This window comes from Mustela erminea, chromosome 3 (genome assembly GCF_009829155.1).
Source record: "Mustela erminea isolate mMusErm1 chromosome 3, mMusErm1.Pri, whole genome shotgun sequence".
Lineage (NCBI taxonomy): Eukaryota > Metazoa > Chordata > Mammalia > Carnivora > Mustelidae > Mustela > Mustela erminea.
The window spans coordinates 96,484,441-96,500,175 of NC_045616.1; the positions used below are offsets into that span (position 1 = coordinate 96,484,441).

At 38.2% G+C, this 15,735-nt stretch overlaps 1 protein-coding gene across 2 annotated transcripts in view; it reads right to left on the bottom strand.

Annotated features, from left to right (window-relative positions):
- The window catches only part of ADAMTS19 (ADAM metallopeptidase with thrombospondin type 1 motif 19), a 252,739-nt gene that overhangs the window by 39,241 nt on the left and 197,763 nt on the right, over positions 1-15,735 (bottom strand). For both annotated transcript variants that reach the window (XM_032336832.1, XM_032336831.1), the window contains one exon: positions 4,415-4,572. In XM_032336832.1, coding sequence (XP_032192723.1) covers positions 4,415-4,572 — 158 coding nt within the window. The remainder of the gene's footprint in view (positions 1-4,414; positions 4,573-15,735) is intronic.

The window sequence follows — 15,735 nt, forward strand, 5'->3', positions numbered from 1 at the left end:
TGATAAGGGCAGCAAGGTTAAAGGAGAGCATAGACAATGTGAAGTATAATACCAAGGATATGGATACCTTAAAATGTTTGTTGCATGGTGTGCATGCTCCTTTTTTTTTTTTTTTAAAGATTTTATTTATTTATTTGACAGACAGAGATCACAAGTAGGCAGAGAGGCAGGCAGAGAGAGAGAGAGAGAGAGAGAGAGAGGGAAGCAGGCTTCCTGTGGAGCAGGGAGCCTGATGCGGGGCTCGATCCCAGGACCCTGAGATCATGACCCGAGCCGAAGGCAGCAGCCCAAACCACTGAACCACCCAGGCGCCCCGTGCATGCTCCTTTTATGTGTAGAATTGTGACATTACTGAAATCTTCAAAGTGACATACTTCTGCAAAGACTGGAGTTACACATTTAACCTCCGAGCTAAAGACATTGTGACAAACGGCCCACCTGAATGAGGTCGGAGATACCAGGTCATGGTTTTTCAAGTTGATGAACAGACCAGGCAGTTTCCCAAAGTATGATACATGTCGACAATGACTTTACTAGAGAGGAAAGGATTATCTATCCTATCTAACATCAAGATATAACCCACAATCTAACATCAAATGTAGCCTTTCCACTCATAAAACAGCACCATGGATAGTGAGTCCGTGTGTCAGTAGAGGAAGAGGATACAAGGCTGTGTGAATCACTTCACTTTCCAGAAGGTAGAGAACATCTAACTGACCAGAGGACAATGATATTTTTCCATGTTGCTTACTGTTAACTTTCAGTTTTGGCAAGATTATTAATTTTCCATTTGTAGGAAAGATCATTTCATTTGAAAAGAAATTTATGTTCAAATGAACTGTTAAATACTAACTTAACAATGGTACAGTTACGTACACATATGTCCACAATGCAATAAACCATGAAAAGTATCTGAGAATGACTGAACTTTGGGCCACAATGCACTAACCCATAGCAGGGACTGTGTTTGTTTTGCTGTCCCCTGGTACCCAGGGCCAAGCTTAGGAATGCATGGGTAATAATCAGATCTATTTTAAGTGAAAGAAATAATGCCTGAAGTATATTCATTTTAAACGAAAGAACAAATGAGAATGTATGTTCCTTTATAAACACATTTGCAGAAAACATGTCAAACAATGCCATGGACTATATCACTTCTATGAATCTGAGGATTCAGGAAAGCAATCTATGTAATACAATATCATGCATAAAAACATATCTAGATTTAAATTCTGTTAAATTGTTCAAGAACTTTGAGGGGCACCTGGGTGACTCAGTTGGGTAAGCAACTGCCTTTGGCTCAGGTCATGATCCTGGAATCCAGGGATTGAGTTCCACATTGGGCTCCCTGCTCAGCAGGGAGTCTGCTCCCTCCAGCATGCCCCCCTCTCTCTCATTCTCTCTCTCTCTCAAATAAATAAATAAATAATCTTAAAAAAAAAAAGAACTTTGTTTGACATAAACCTCTATTAAGGTAGGTTTTTTTTTTTTTAAGATTTTATTTATTTATTTGACAGAGAAAGAGATCACAAGTAGGTAGAAAGGGAGGCAGAAAGCGGGGAAGCAGGTTCTCCACTGAGCAAAGAGCCCGATGCGGGGCTCAATCCCAGGACCCTGATATCATGAGCTGAGCCGAAGGCAGAGGCTTAACCCACTGAGCCACCCAGGCACCCCACCATCAAGGTAATTATAATGACAGGTAATTCTTAGTTAATGCTCAGTGTGGAAAACAGGACATGAGTACAGGGTTAGTTTTCTTTGCTTCTTTATCTCAATACTCTGCTCAATATATCAACAGAAATGCTAAGATATATATTTTTATATGTGGATTTGGGAACTAATATAATGGAACTTTAAATCAGCTCTATCAACAATAAAAATAATAGTTTTCAAATTCACATATATATAACATACTGGGGTACTAATTCTAAGTACATCACAGTGCTTATTTTGGCCTTAAATATCTCATTTGATATTGCCAGTTATAAGGGACCTCCAGCTAAATAAGTTAAAAAAGAGAGAGACAGAGATTGACTTATCTCATTTATGGACATAACCAGACTATTACATAGTTTTTAAATTGATAAAAAGAACATAAATTATAGCTATTTGCCAACTTCTTTAACTTAATGAAAACATGTCTATTTTTCCTTAAAAAACTACCTTTTCATTGATAGAACTTTAGATTGTCCTTGAATACCCAAATAAAGATATTGGCCACAAAATCATTAGCTCTTTCTTAAACCATTCGACTTTGGCAGTAGAGCTCTGCAAGAAGGAAAGTGTGACCGTGTTACCGTGGAGGGGCACACAGTGAAACATGGCAGCAAAAGGTATTGCCTTTCAAAGTTCAGTACCGGCTTTCAATCTGTAATAGTCATTAACGAAAAATATCTTAGAAGTGCAGTTTCCCTTGGATTACTGAATAAATCCAGGTCACATAGATGCCTTCTTTTAGACATAGTTCACTGATTTTAATTATGCTTCATGCTTCCAGGAAAAACCTTGGTAATTACCAGTCAGATTAAGGATTCTGCAGCAAGGAGACTCCCAGGCCCAGCACTGAGGTCTCACATACTGTTTAAAGATTTTGAATTAAAGGCGCCATAAAGAGCTCCCATCTTGTTCCATTAAAAAAAAAAAAAATATAGGTTACATTCATATAAGGCAGGTCACCCAAAGGCCTTCTCTGCTAACCCCATCCTTAAAAATATGATTGTTGTTGATAATGTTGTTATTATAAGTGACCCAATCATGGAAAGAGCCAAATATTGGTCATACAATGTTTGTTTAGTCATTTTTTTTTCTTTCTCCAGATGGCACAAGGCACAGAGTGGAGTTTCCAGTTCAAATCAAGGAATAGGATCCAAAGGAACCGTGAGGAGATGAAGAACACAATTATTAAAAGTATGTGTATACTTAGGATCCCACGTTGTCTGCAGTAAAGCACTTAGATCTGAGCTTTCCGTCAGGAGAGGCAGCATAAAGGACTGATTAACACCTGGTTTATTCACAGCTAAATAACTTCCTGGGAGACACTATGCACATTACTTAACTTTTTCATGCTGAGATTTTTTTTTTTTTTAAATCCATACACTGGAGAAATAATAATACACAGCACACAGTGTTTCCGTGAGGACTGAATGCTGTCATGAATGCAAAATGCTCGTGAACAGTCTCTGGCTCAGTGTTCAGCGAATGGGATGTATTATCATTATGATGAATATTTGGAGCAGAAGGTTCCCATGCTTCTCCCTTTGCTCCCTTCATTCCTGTCAATCAGGCCCAAGAACATAGTTCTATAAAAAAACTGTGATCTGAAATGTGGTCGACAGTAGTGACATCAACTGGGAGCTGGTTAGAAATGCAGATCTCGGGTCCCTCCCAGACCAAATGAATCAGAATGTGCATTTTAATAAGAACCCTAGGTGATCTGCAGGCACATTCAGAAAGCAGGAAAAGCAAATGGGCTGATATGTGATTTGAACTCTGGCTCCCAGACCAGCAACACAGATGTCTCCAATTGAAGACAAATTCAACTCGAATTGTGCAGTGATATTAAATAATGTGGCACACCACACTCCAAATAAACAGTCAGTTGATCGTGTTTTAGAGTTGTTTTTATGTGTGGACTTAAGGAGGTGTTGAAGTGTCTGAATTTCAGACTCTGCCACTAGGATGGGGAACACGCCAGCTGTGCAGTCAGCCCTCAGGCTCCTGAGCCATTACTGCGGACTGCAAAGTTCAAGGTCGAGAGGAGCACAGGAACCTGCCACCAGGTTGGAGGCGGAGCCCCACCGCTCTGCTTCCTTCATTCTCTGTCCTGCCTCATACCTACTCTTCTACTACACAGTGAAGGGGTATCATCCCGAAGATTCCAACTTTCATACTTCTTTGCAGGAATCAATACACCCAGTGAGAAAACAAAAGAGGGAAATCGGATGTGTTGTTAGGTAAGTTTACCAAAGCTTTTCCCAGGGAAGGTATCATTTTATCAAAGGCATTTTATGCAGATTCAGAAAATGCCCATGCCATGGATGCTTGAAATGCTATGAGCTGCCAGAGTGTATAACACTGTCTTTACAGACACCTGCTCTTGCTAGTGAGTCACGAAGACGCTGTTGGCAAAACTGCTCTTCTAGAAAAAAGGGCTCCTTTTTGCCTGACAATTCCCTTCTACTCTGAGTCTGTGAATTAATTCCCTAAAATGTCTTGCCCTTCTTGCAATAACTTCTGGTTTTGACATCATGATTTAAAACACATTAAAATGAAAACCTAAACGCCCCTCCCCCTTCAATGATTTTCAATGTCTACCTGACAATTCAAACTTGGAAAAAAGATCAGAGAAGGTACAGTGGGAATGGCTTTGGACAAGGAAGTTGATTATGCAATATTATCATTGATCCCTTCATACCAGGAGGTGTAAAGGTGACGTAGTAGGTCCTTTGGCAGAGATCTTCTCCCAGAGGCCTCGTCTTACATAATGGACAGTAGTGCCTGCTAAGTTGAAAGCTCCTGAGTGCTCAATCTTCCAGTCACTATTAATAGACTGCTTTCCAGCGTCTCGTAGAGCTAGAAAGAGGTTCAAAAATATTACGACAGCTGAACAAGTTAGCATCATTAATCAATATCCACTTCCCATGATTTAATAGAAGCAGTTCACTTATTTCTAAGCTAACAGGTTAACACTCCCCGGTGTAAGACATGAGGCATCTCCTCCATAGGGAAGAACACAGAGCACATGCCATGAGCTCGCCTTCCCTCCTGGCACTGTCTACAGCTATGGTACCACGTTTATCGTGGCCTCTTCCAGCCTCCTATGGACACGTGACATCTGTAACCCATATTCTGCCCCATAATGATTTGTTCTTTAACAAACTATTATCTTAAGACTATGTCTTAAGACATAGTGTCCACCCAGCTGGCACAGTCGGGAAAGCGTGACTCGTGATCTTGGGGTGGTGAGTTTGAACTCCACTTTGGGTGTAGAGATTACCTAGGAATAAAAACTTAACAAAAAAAAAAAAAAAAAAAGACTCTGTGTGTCTGTTGTCTATGCGATAATCCTATAAAGGATGTTGACACTATATATTCTCTGTGTGTCCCATGCCACCCGAAAAAGTGATTAAAGAAAGGTCATTAAAAAGTATGTTAGCAAACAAATCAGGATGACAGACTTATTTTCATTACAAAACAATTCAAACATAAAATGTGTTTGTTTTATAAACAAAACTCAGGACCCTGGAATATCATGTTTGTGATTAACAAGAATGGAAGATAAATGCTAATTCTCATCTATAAACAGCCCTCACTTACAAGGGATTTTACGGAATAACTTTGTTTACCTACATGAATTTTTTCTTTTTTCTTTGATCTCATCTTTGCTACTATTTAAATAAGATTCATGACAAGTGACAAGAAAGTGAGATGTCATAATTACCATTTTAAACTAAGGATTCCTTCTTATTTTGTTTCAAATGATTTTATTTGCCTAAATTAAACTTCCAGGCTCTTCCATATAAGTGAATTCTCATTCTAAGATACATCTACATGAGGATTTTTATGTCATAATGCTATGAAAATATTTTGAAAACTGAAACCAGTAAATATTCCTAAATATCATCAAAGCTAATCTCCATTTATTGACTATTTGAAGGTTTCCCAGTTTTTATATTATAGATAATGCTCAGATAAATACACTGTATACTAGCTCTATGTGTATCTGATTATTTCCCTTGGATAGATTCCCAGATTTGGAATTACAGAGCCAAATAAATAGAACGTTTAAAGACTGAAAAACAATCTCAAATTGATTTTCACAAAGGTTGCACCAATACAGGCTTGCATAACAGTCATTGAGAGTAGCATTTTTGAATACCTTCTTAGAAGCCACTTTTTCATGTAAAACATTTCATCATGACTGAATAATTACTTATTAACCTATAAGGTATAAAGTAGGAAATATTCAAAGTCCTTGCACCTTCCAAAATTAACAATTATAAATATGTTTTCTGGCTTTATGGAATTTATAATCTAACTGGAATTTGCTGGAACCTGTGTGGGAAGAATGAAGAAAAACTTTGAACGACATCATTTCCTGAGGCTGGAAGCCAGGGCAAAAGAGAAAGTGGAGAGAGAACATTCAGGACTGAGGGAGCTACAAATGGGAAGGTGTTAAAGATCACAGCTTGGTGAGAATCAGAGAGCAAGTGTGCAGGAGGCCAGATGTACCCAAGTGAATCATGATGAGATGAGGCTGGAGAAGTAAGGGATCACCAGATCTTTCGGACCTTGTTCACACTTTTAGGGCTTTTTTCCCTAAGAAAAAATACAAAGCTATGAAAGTTTTTGAAGTAAGGGATCACCAGATCTTATGGACCTTGTTCATACTTTTAGGGCTTTTTTCCCTAAGAAAAAATACAAAGCTATGAAAGTTTTTGAACAATAGTGTACAGACATGGACTGCATGTGGGGTAAATTTGGATAGCAAAGACAGGAGATCATTGTAACCCAACAGGAAGTTATGGTAGCTTGGATTCAGGTACTGGAGAAAAATATAAAGAGGCATTTAGGAGTGAAATTGATAAAATATGATGACTTGTTGTTGCAGGTGAAAGAAGTGTCAGGTATGACGTAGGGCTTCTCGGATGAGAAAATGGGGGTATGACAATAGTGCAAAGGGAAAGACTAGCAAAAGAACACGTGTGAGGAAAAAATACTAGGAATTAAATTATGAACTATGTAGGTTAAAAAAAACTTGTTTAATTGCTACTAAGGTTAAAGATATTTTTCATTTGCTTATTAGTCATTTGTGTTTTAAAATTTAAATTAATAAAGTAAATTATTAATGGTTTATTATAGTGTTTCTGGTCCACTGAGGGATTTTTCTGGGGCTGATATTCCCATTATTATAAGTAACATATTCATAAAATTACTGAAATTTTACCTTATCAATCTTAATTTCTACCGAAAAAGATCTCCAGGTACTGCACATAAAGCATAATGTTTTAATAAAATATTAAGTATGTGTATTTTCAGATTTATTAAAAATATATAAGTATTCATTTTTAACTTGAATTTTAAACTTGAGGGGGTAATATGTTGACAGAAAATGTAACACTTTGAGAATAGCTTTTACTACCTACAAATGGATATACATCAGATAATGCTAAACTGATGAAAAAATGTGATTTTGCCTGAAAGGTAAAATATTTCATTGTATTTCTCTGAAATCTATCAAATGTTTTAAGAAATCTTTTTGGTTTAGATTTGTAACTGTGGCCAGTATAATTCCATAATTTTTCTGTGTTTCAACATACACTCAGGACACAATTATAAAGGAATATTTCCTGAAAATCTCTAATAAAATTGCCTTCTAATAAAAAACCCTTCTGGGGATGGCTATAGTATAATGTTTAGATTCAATCGATATTTCTGGAATTCAGTATTTCCCCCCAAATGGCATACACATACGTACCTGAAAACTCACATAATTTATAAGCTTAATAAAATATGAAGAAGAATCAATACACTAAGTGTTTTTTTCTTGTTCTATGTTTTTGTTTTTAATCCATTAACTTAAAAATGTGTTTTTAGAAAACCTGTTTCTGGTCATACCATAATAAGTGGAACTATACTATCTCTTGCAATTAAAATAATGAGAAAACCGAACATTGTGGGATACAACTGTTTTCCAACACTGGACAACAGCGAGAAAACTGAGGTCCCCAAGAGAAGAACAAATGTGATGTCTTAAATTGCTTGACTTTCTGCCTGAAGATATTTACCAGACCAAACCACAGGGAGTGGGAACTCAAGCAGAGCACAGACAATGGGGACTTCAGTAAGATGACGACACAGAGAACAGAGTTCAAATTGCCTGAGGCATCTGGAATCTGTTTTCTGGAATAGCGGAGAAGAGGAACCTGCACAGAGACAGTCTCTAAAAATCCCCAAAGGTGCTCCTTTGAGCCTGTGGCTAAATACCAAGCTGTGAATAAGTGTGGAGAGACTTTTCAAGGCTGGGAAAAGAGCAATTACATTGAACCTGGAAACTATACAATGTCTGGAGCTCATGTAGGGTTGGAAGACATACGAGTTCTATTCAGAGAGGATAGATCCTACTGAACATACAACAGAGACTTCAGTAGAGTAACTAAAAAAAATAAAATTAAAATGTGCATATTAGAAGTGATGTTGGACTAGTCTTAGAATAAAGACTACTCGAGATCCAGCCCAACAAAGGCTTCACAAAAGCTTCAAGAACTTAAGCTGATCTGTAATTAATAAAGCTCAACAGTAAATAAAAAGAACAAAATGAAGCCAACAAAATGAAGCTCAACAGTAAATAAAAACAATAGTCATCTAGCACTCTCACATTAACAGTGTCCAGCACCCAACCAAAAAATTACTAGATATATGAAAAAGTTCAAAAATGTGACCCATAATCAGGCAAAAAAAAAAAAAAATCTGTCAATAAAATGAGACCCAAAAATAACACAGATGATGAAACCAACAGACCATGAATTTAAAAAAGCTATTTTATATAAGCAAATCAAATTCCTCAGAATAGAAATATAAAATATCTCAAACAATAAATTCATTAAATTGGCCTCAGGGCTGATTAGAGATTGCAAAATAACGCAGTGAACTTGATGGGAAGTTGATAGACTAGAACTACATGGAATGCAGAAAGAAAAACAAAGGCTGAAAAAATAAACAGAGTTGGGGCACCTGCATTGCTCAGTTCTTTAAAATGTCTGCCTTCAGCTCAGGTCATGATCCCAGGGTCTGGGATTGAACCCTGCATCAGGCTCCCTGCTCAGTAGGGAGCCTGCTTCTCCCTCCCCCTGCTTGTACTCTCTCTCTATCAAAGAAATCTATAAAACCTTTTAAAAAAATGAACAGAGCATCAGTGACTCACAGGAAATACCTGGTAGACTCATACAGATGGAACTGGAATCCCAGAGAACAGGGAGTAGGCAAAAAAGTTATTTGAAGACATAATGCCCCAAATTTTTCCAAAGTTGATGAAAACCATAAACTTACTGTGTTAATCAATACAATGGGATTCAAGAAAGAAAAGTGCAAGGAAAGATCACCAAACCACATCATAATCAAACTGCTAGAATCCAATGATTAGGAGAATAATCTTAAATCTTCAAAAGGCACTTTATATATAAAGGGAAAAAAATTACCAATTTTCTGGATATACTGTCAGAACTAATAGAAGCCAGAAGACAATAAAACAATACCTTCAAAGTGAAAAAAAAAATAAAGCATAAGCAAACAAAATATAGAATTCTATATCTAGTGAAAAGATCCTTCAGATAGGGAGGAAAAACAAATACACTGTCAGTAAAACAAAATATGGGAATTATAGCACCAGCAGATATGCTCTACAAGAAATGTGAAAGGACATTGTTCAGGCTGAAAGAACATGGCTCCAGGAGGAAATGGTGGATTATCTGAGGGCAGGAAGAATGTTGGTTACATATACATAAATATTTTTTTAATTAATAAGTTCTTTATACGATGATTGACTTTAAAGCAAAAATGATTACAACTTATTTTGGTGATTAAGACATATGAAAAAAAGTGACTATATGAAATGTTGAAATATGCATAATAGCACAAAGTAAGGGAAGCAGGTAAAGGGAAATACACTTTTAAGGAACTCAGATTACCTGCAAAATGGCATCATATATTTTGAAAAGAGACTGTAATAAATTAAAAATGCATACTGTAAATCCTAAACTGGCCATTTAAGTATAAAACAAGAGCTATATACAGCAAACAGGCAAATAAGAGATTAAGTGGAATGTTTATTAAAAAAACAAAAACAGGGAGGAGTCAAGATGGCGGAGAAGTAGCAGGCTGAGAATACTTCAGCTAGCAGGAGATCAGCTAGATAGCTTATCTAAAGATTGCAAACACCTGCAAATCCATCAGCAGATCGAAGAGAAGAAGAACAGCAATTCTAGAAAGAAAAACAAACAACTTTCTGAAAGGTAGGACTGGCGGAGAAGTGAATCCAAAGCAATGGGAAGATAGACCCCGGGGGGAGGGGCCGGCTCCCGGCAAGCAGAGAAGCAACGGAGCACAAAATCAGGACTTTTAAAAGTCTGTTCCGCTGAGGGACATCGCTCCAGAGGCTAAACCGGGGTGAAGCCCACGCGGGGTCAGTGTGGCCTCAGGTCCCGCAGGGTCACAGAAGGATCGGGGGTGTCTGAGTGTCGCAGAGTTTGCGGGAATTAGAACAGGAAAGCCGGCTACAGAGACAGAGCCAACAGTGAGCTCACAGCTCGGGGTTATCTTGAACCAGCCACAGGTTCGGTGAGCTCGGAGCACGGCCGGAGGTGAGGCAGACGGGAGTTACTGGGCGCTGTTCTCTGAGGGCACACTGAGGAGTGGGGCCCCATACTCTCGGCTCCTCCGGGCCGGAGACCATGAGGCCGCCATTTGTATTCCCATCCTCTGGAACTCTACAGAAAGCGCTCAGGGAACAAAAGCTTCTGAAAGCAAACCCAAGCGGATTACTCAGCCCGGCCCTGGTAAGGGCGGTGCAATTCTGCCTGGGGCAAAGACACTTGAGAATCACTACACCAGGCCCCTCCCCCAGAAGATCAACAAGAAATCCAGCCAAGACAAGTTCACCTACCAAGGAGTGCGGTTTCAATACCAAGGAGAGCATCAGAATTCCAGAGGAGGAGAAAGCAAAGCACGGAACTCATGGCTTTCTCCCTGTGATTTGTTAGTCTTGCAGTTAATTTAATTTTTTTCTTTTTCATTTTTTTTCTCTTCTTCTGCTAAAATTTTTTTTAACTTTTACCATTTTCTTTTTTAATGTTTTTTAGCTAGTTTATCTAATATATATATTTTTTCTTTTTTATACTTTTCTTTATTTGCTTTTTTTTAAAAATTCTTTTCTTTTCTTTCCTTTCTTTTTTTTTTTTCCATTCTTTCTTTTTGAACCTCTTTTTATCCCCTTTCTCCCCCCTCACGATTTGGGATCCTTCTGATTTGGTTAAAGCATATTTTCCTGGGGTTGTTGCCACCCTTTTAGTATTTTACTTGCTCCTTCATATACTCTTATCTGGACAAAATGACAAGGTGGAAAAATTCAACACAAAAAAAAGAACAAGAGGCAGTACCGAAGGCTAGGGAACTAATCAATACAGACATTGGTAATATGTCAGATCTAGAGTTCAGAATGACAATTCTCAAGGTTCTAGCCGGGCTCGAAAAAGGCATTGAAGATATTAGAGAAACCCTCTCGAGAGATATAAAAGCCCTTTCTGGAGAAATAAAAGAACTAAAATCTAACCAAGTTGAAATCAAAAAAGCTATTAATGAGGTGCAATCAAAAATGGAGGCTCTCACTGCTAGGATAAATGAGGCAGAAGAAAGAATTAGTGATATAGAAGACCAAATGACAGAGAATAAAGAAGCTGAGCAAAAGAGGGACAAACAGCTACTGGACCACGAGGGGAGAATTCGAGAGATAAGTGACACCATAAGACGAAACAACATTAGAATAATTGGGATTCCAGAAGAAGAAGAAAGAGAGAGGGGAGCAGAAGGTATACTGGAGAGAATTATTGGGGAGAATTTCCCCAATATGGCAAAGGGAACGAGCATCAAAATTCAGGAGGTTCAGAGAACGCCCCTCAAAATCAGTAAGAATAGGCCCACACCCCGTCACCTAATAGTAAAATTTACAAGTCTCAGTGACAAAGAGAAAATCCTGAAAGCAGCCCGGGAAAAGAAGTCTGTAACATACAATGGTAAAAATATTAGATTGGCAGCTGATTTATCCACAGAGACCTGGCAGGCCAGAAAGAGCTGGCATGATATTTTCAGAGCACTAAACGAGAAAAACATGCAGCCAAGAATACTATATCCAGCTAGGCTATCATTGAAAATAGAAGGATTGATTAAAAGCTTCCAGGACAAACAAAAACTGAAAGAATTTGCAAACCCCAAACCAGCTCTACAGGAAATATTGAAAGGGGTCCTCTAAGCAAAGAGAGAGCCTACAAGTGGTAGATCAGAAAGGAACAGAGACCATATACAGTAACAGTCACCTTACAGGCAATACAATGGCACTAAATTCATATCTCTCAATAGTTACCCTGAATGTTAATGGGCTAAATGCCCCTGTCAAAAGACACAGGGTATCAGAATGGATAAAAAAACAAAACCCATCTATATGTTGCCTCCAAGAAACTCATTTTAAGCCCGAAGACACCTCCAGATTTAAAGTGAGGGGGTGGAAAAGAATTTACCATGCTAATGGACATTAGAAGAAAGCAAGAGTGGCAATCCTTATATCAGATCAATTAGATTTTAAGCCAAAGACTATAATAAGAGATGAGGAAGGACACTATATCATACTCAAAGGGTCTGTCCAACAAGAAGATCTAACAATTTTAAATATCTATGCCCCCAACGTGGGAGCAGCCAACTATATAAACCAATTAATAACAAAATCAAAGAAACACATCAACAATAATACAATAATAGTAGGGGACTTTAACACTCCCCTCACAGAAATGGACAGATCATCCAAGCAAAAGATCAACAAGGAAATAAAGGCCTTAAATGACACACTGGACCAGATGGACATCACAGATATATTCAGAATATTCATCCCAAAGCAACAGAATACACATTCTTCTCTAGTGCACATGAACATTCTCCAGAATAGATCACATCCTCGGTCCTAAATCAGGACTCAGCCAGTATCAAAAGATTGGGATCATTCCCTGCATATTTTCAGACCACAATGCTCTGAAGCAAGAACTCAACCACAAGAGGAAGTTTGTAAAGAACCCCAATACATGGAGATTAAACAGCATCCTTCTAAAGAATGAATGGGTCAACCGAGAAATTGAAGAAGAATTGAAAAAAAATCATGGAAACAAATGATAATGAAAATACAACGGTTCAATATCTGTGGGACACAACAAAGGCAGTCCTGAGAGGAAAATATATAGCGGTACAAGCCTTTCTCAAGAAACAAGAAAGGTCTCAGGTACACAACCTAACCCTACACCTAAAGGAGCTGGAGAAAGAACAAGAAAGAAACCCTAAGCCCAGCAGGAGAAGAGAAATCATAAAGATCAGAGCAGAAATCAATGAAATAGAAACTAAAAAAAACCAATAGAACAAGTCAACGAAACTAGGAGCTGGTTCTTTGAAAGAATTAATAAAATTGATAAACCCCTGGCCAGACTTATCAAAAAGAAAAGAGAAAGGAGGGGCGCCTGGGTGGCTCAGTGGGCTAAAGCCTCTGCCTTCAGCTCGGGTAATGATCCCAGGGTTCTGGGATCGAGCCCCGCGTCGGGCTCTCTGCTCCGCAGGGAGCCTGCTTTCTCCCCTCTCTCTCTCTGCCTGCCTCTCTGCCTACTTGTGATTTCTCTCTCTCTATCAAATGAATAAAATCTTAAAAAAAAAAAAAAAAAAAAGAAAAGAGAAAGGACCCAAATAAATAAAATCATGAATGAAAGAGGAGAGATCACAACTAACACCAAAGAAATACAAACTATTATAAGAACATACTATGAGCAACTCTACGCCAACAAATTTGACAATCTGGAAGAAATGGATGCATTCCTAGAAACATATAAACTACCACAACTGAACCAGGAAGAAATAGAAAGCCTGAACAGACCCATAACCAGTAAGGAGATTGAAACAGTCATTAAAAATTTCCAAAAGCCCAGGGCCAGACGGCTTCCCAGGGGAATTCTACCAAACATTTAAAGAAGAACTAATTCCTATTCTCCTGAAACTGTTCCAAAAAATAGAAATGGAAGGAAAACTTCCAAACTCATTTTATGAGGCCAGCATCACCTTGATCCCCAAACCAGACAAGAATCCCATCAAAAAAGAGAGCAATAGACCAATATCCTTGATGAACACAGATGCAAAAATTCTCACCAAAATACTAGCCAATAGGATTCAACAGTACATTAAAAGGTTTATTCACCACGACCAAGTGGGATTTATTCCAGGGCTGCAAGGTTGGTTCAACATCCGCAAATCAGTCAATGTGATACAACACATCAATAAAAGAAAGAACCAGAACCATATGATACTCTCAATAGATGCTGAAAAAGCATTTGACAAAATACAGCATCCCTTCCTGATCAAAACTCTTCAAAGTGTAGGGATAGACGGCACATACCTCAATATCATCAAAGCCATCTATGAAAAACCCACCACAAATATCATTCTTAATGGAGAAAAACTGAAAGCTTTTCCGCTAAGGTCAGGAACACGGCAGGGATGTCCATTATCACCACTGCTATTCAACATAGTACTAGAAGTCCTAGCCTCAGCAATCAGACAACAAAAGGAAATTAAAGGCATCCAAATCGGCAAAGAAGAAGTCAAATTATCACTCTTCGCAGATGATATGATACTATATGTGGAAAACACAAAAGACTCCACTCCAAAACTGCTAGAACTTGTACAGGAATTCCGTAAAGTGTCAGGATATAAAATCAATGCACAGAAATCAGTTGCATTTCTCTACACCAACAACAAGACAGAAGAAAGAGAAATTAAGGAGTCCATTTAGAATTGCACCCCAAACCATAAAATACCTAGGAATAAACCTAACCAAAGAGGCTAGGAATCTATACTCAGAAAACTATAAGGTACTCAAGAAAGAAACTTAGGAGGACACAAAGAAATGGAAAAATGTTCCATGCTCCTGGATTGGAAGAATAAATATTGTGAAAATGTCTATGCTACCTAAAGCAATCTACACATTTAATGCAATTCCTATCAAAGTACCATCCATCTTCTTGAAAGAAATGGAACAAATAATTCTAAAATTTATATGGAACCAGAAAAGACCTCGAATAGCCAAAGGGATATTGAAAAAGAAAGCCAACATTGGTGGCATCACAATTCCGGACTTCAAGCTCTATTACAAAGCTGTCATCATCAAGACAGCATGGTACTGGCACAAAAACAGACACATAGATCAATGGAACAGAATAGAGAGCCCAGAAATAGACCCTCAACTCTATGGTCAACTAATCTTCGACAAAGCAGGAAAGTATGTCCAATGTAAAAAAGAGAGCCTCTTCAATAAATGGTGTTGGGAAAATTGGACAGCCACATGCAGAAAAATGAAATTGGACCATTTCCTTACACCACACACGAAAATAGACTCAAAATGGATGAAGGACCTCAATGTGCGAAAGGAATCCATCAAAATCCTTGAGGAGAACACAGGCAGCAACTTCTTCGACCTCAGCTGCAGCAACATCTTCCTAGAAACATCGCCAAAGGCAAGGGAAGCAAGGGCAAAAATGAACTATTGGGATTTCATCAAGATCAAAAGCTTTGCACAGCAAAGGAAACAGTTAACAAAATCAAAAGACAACTGACAGAATGGGAGAAGATATTTGCAAACGACATATCAGATAAAGGACTAGTGTCCAAAATCTATAAAGAACTTAGAAACTCAACACCCAAAGAAAAAATAATCCAATCAAGAAATGGGCAGAGGACATGAACAGACATTTCTGCAAAGAAGACATCCAGATGGCCAACAGACACATGAAAAAGTGCTCCATATCACTCGGCATCAGGGAAATACAAATCAAAACCACAATGAGATATCACCTCACACCAGTCAGAATGGCTAAAATCAACAAGTCAGGAAATGACAGATGCTGGCGAGGATGTGGAGAAAGGGGAACCCTCCTACCCTGT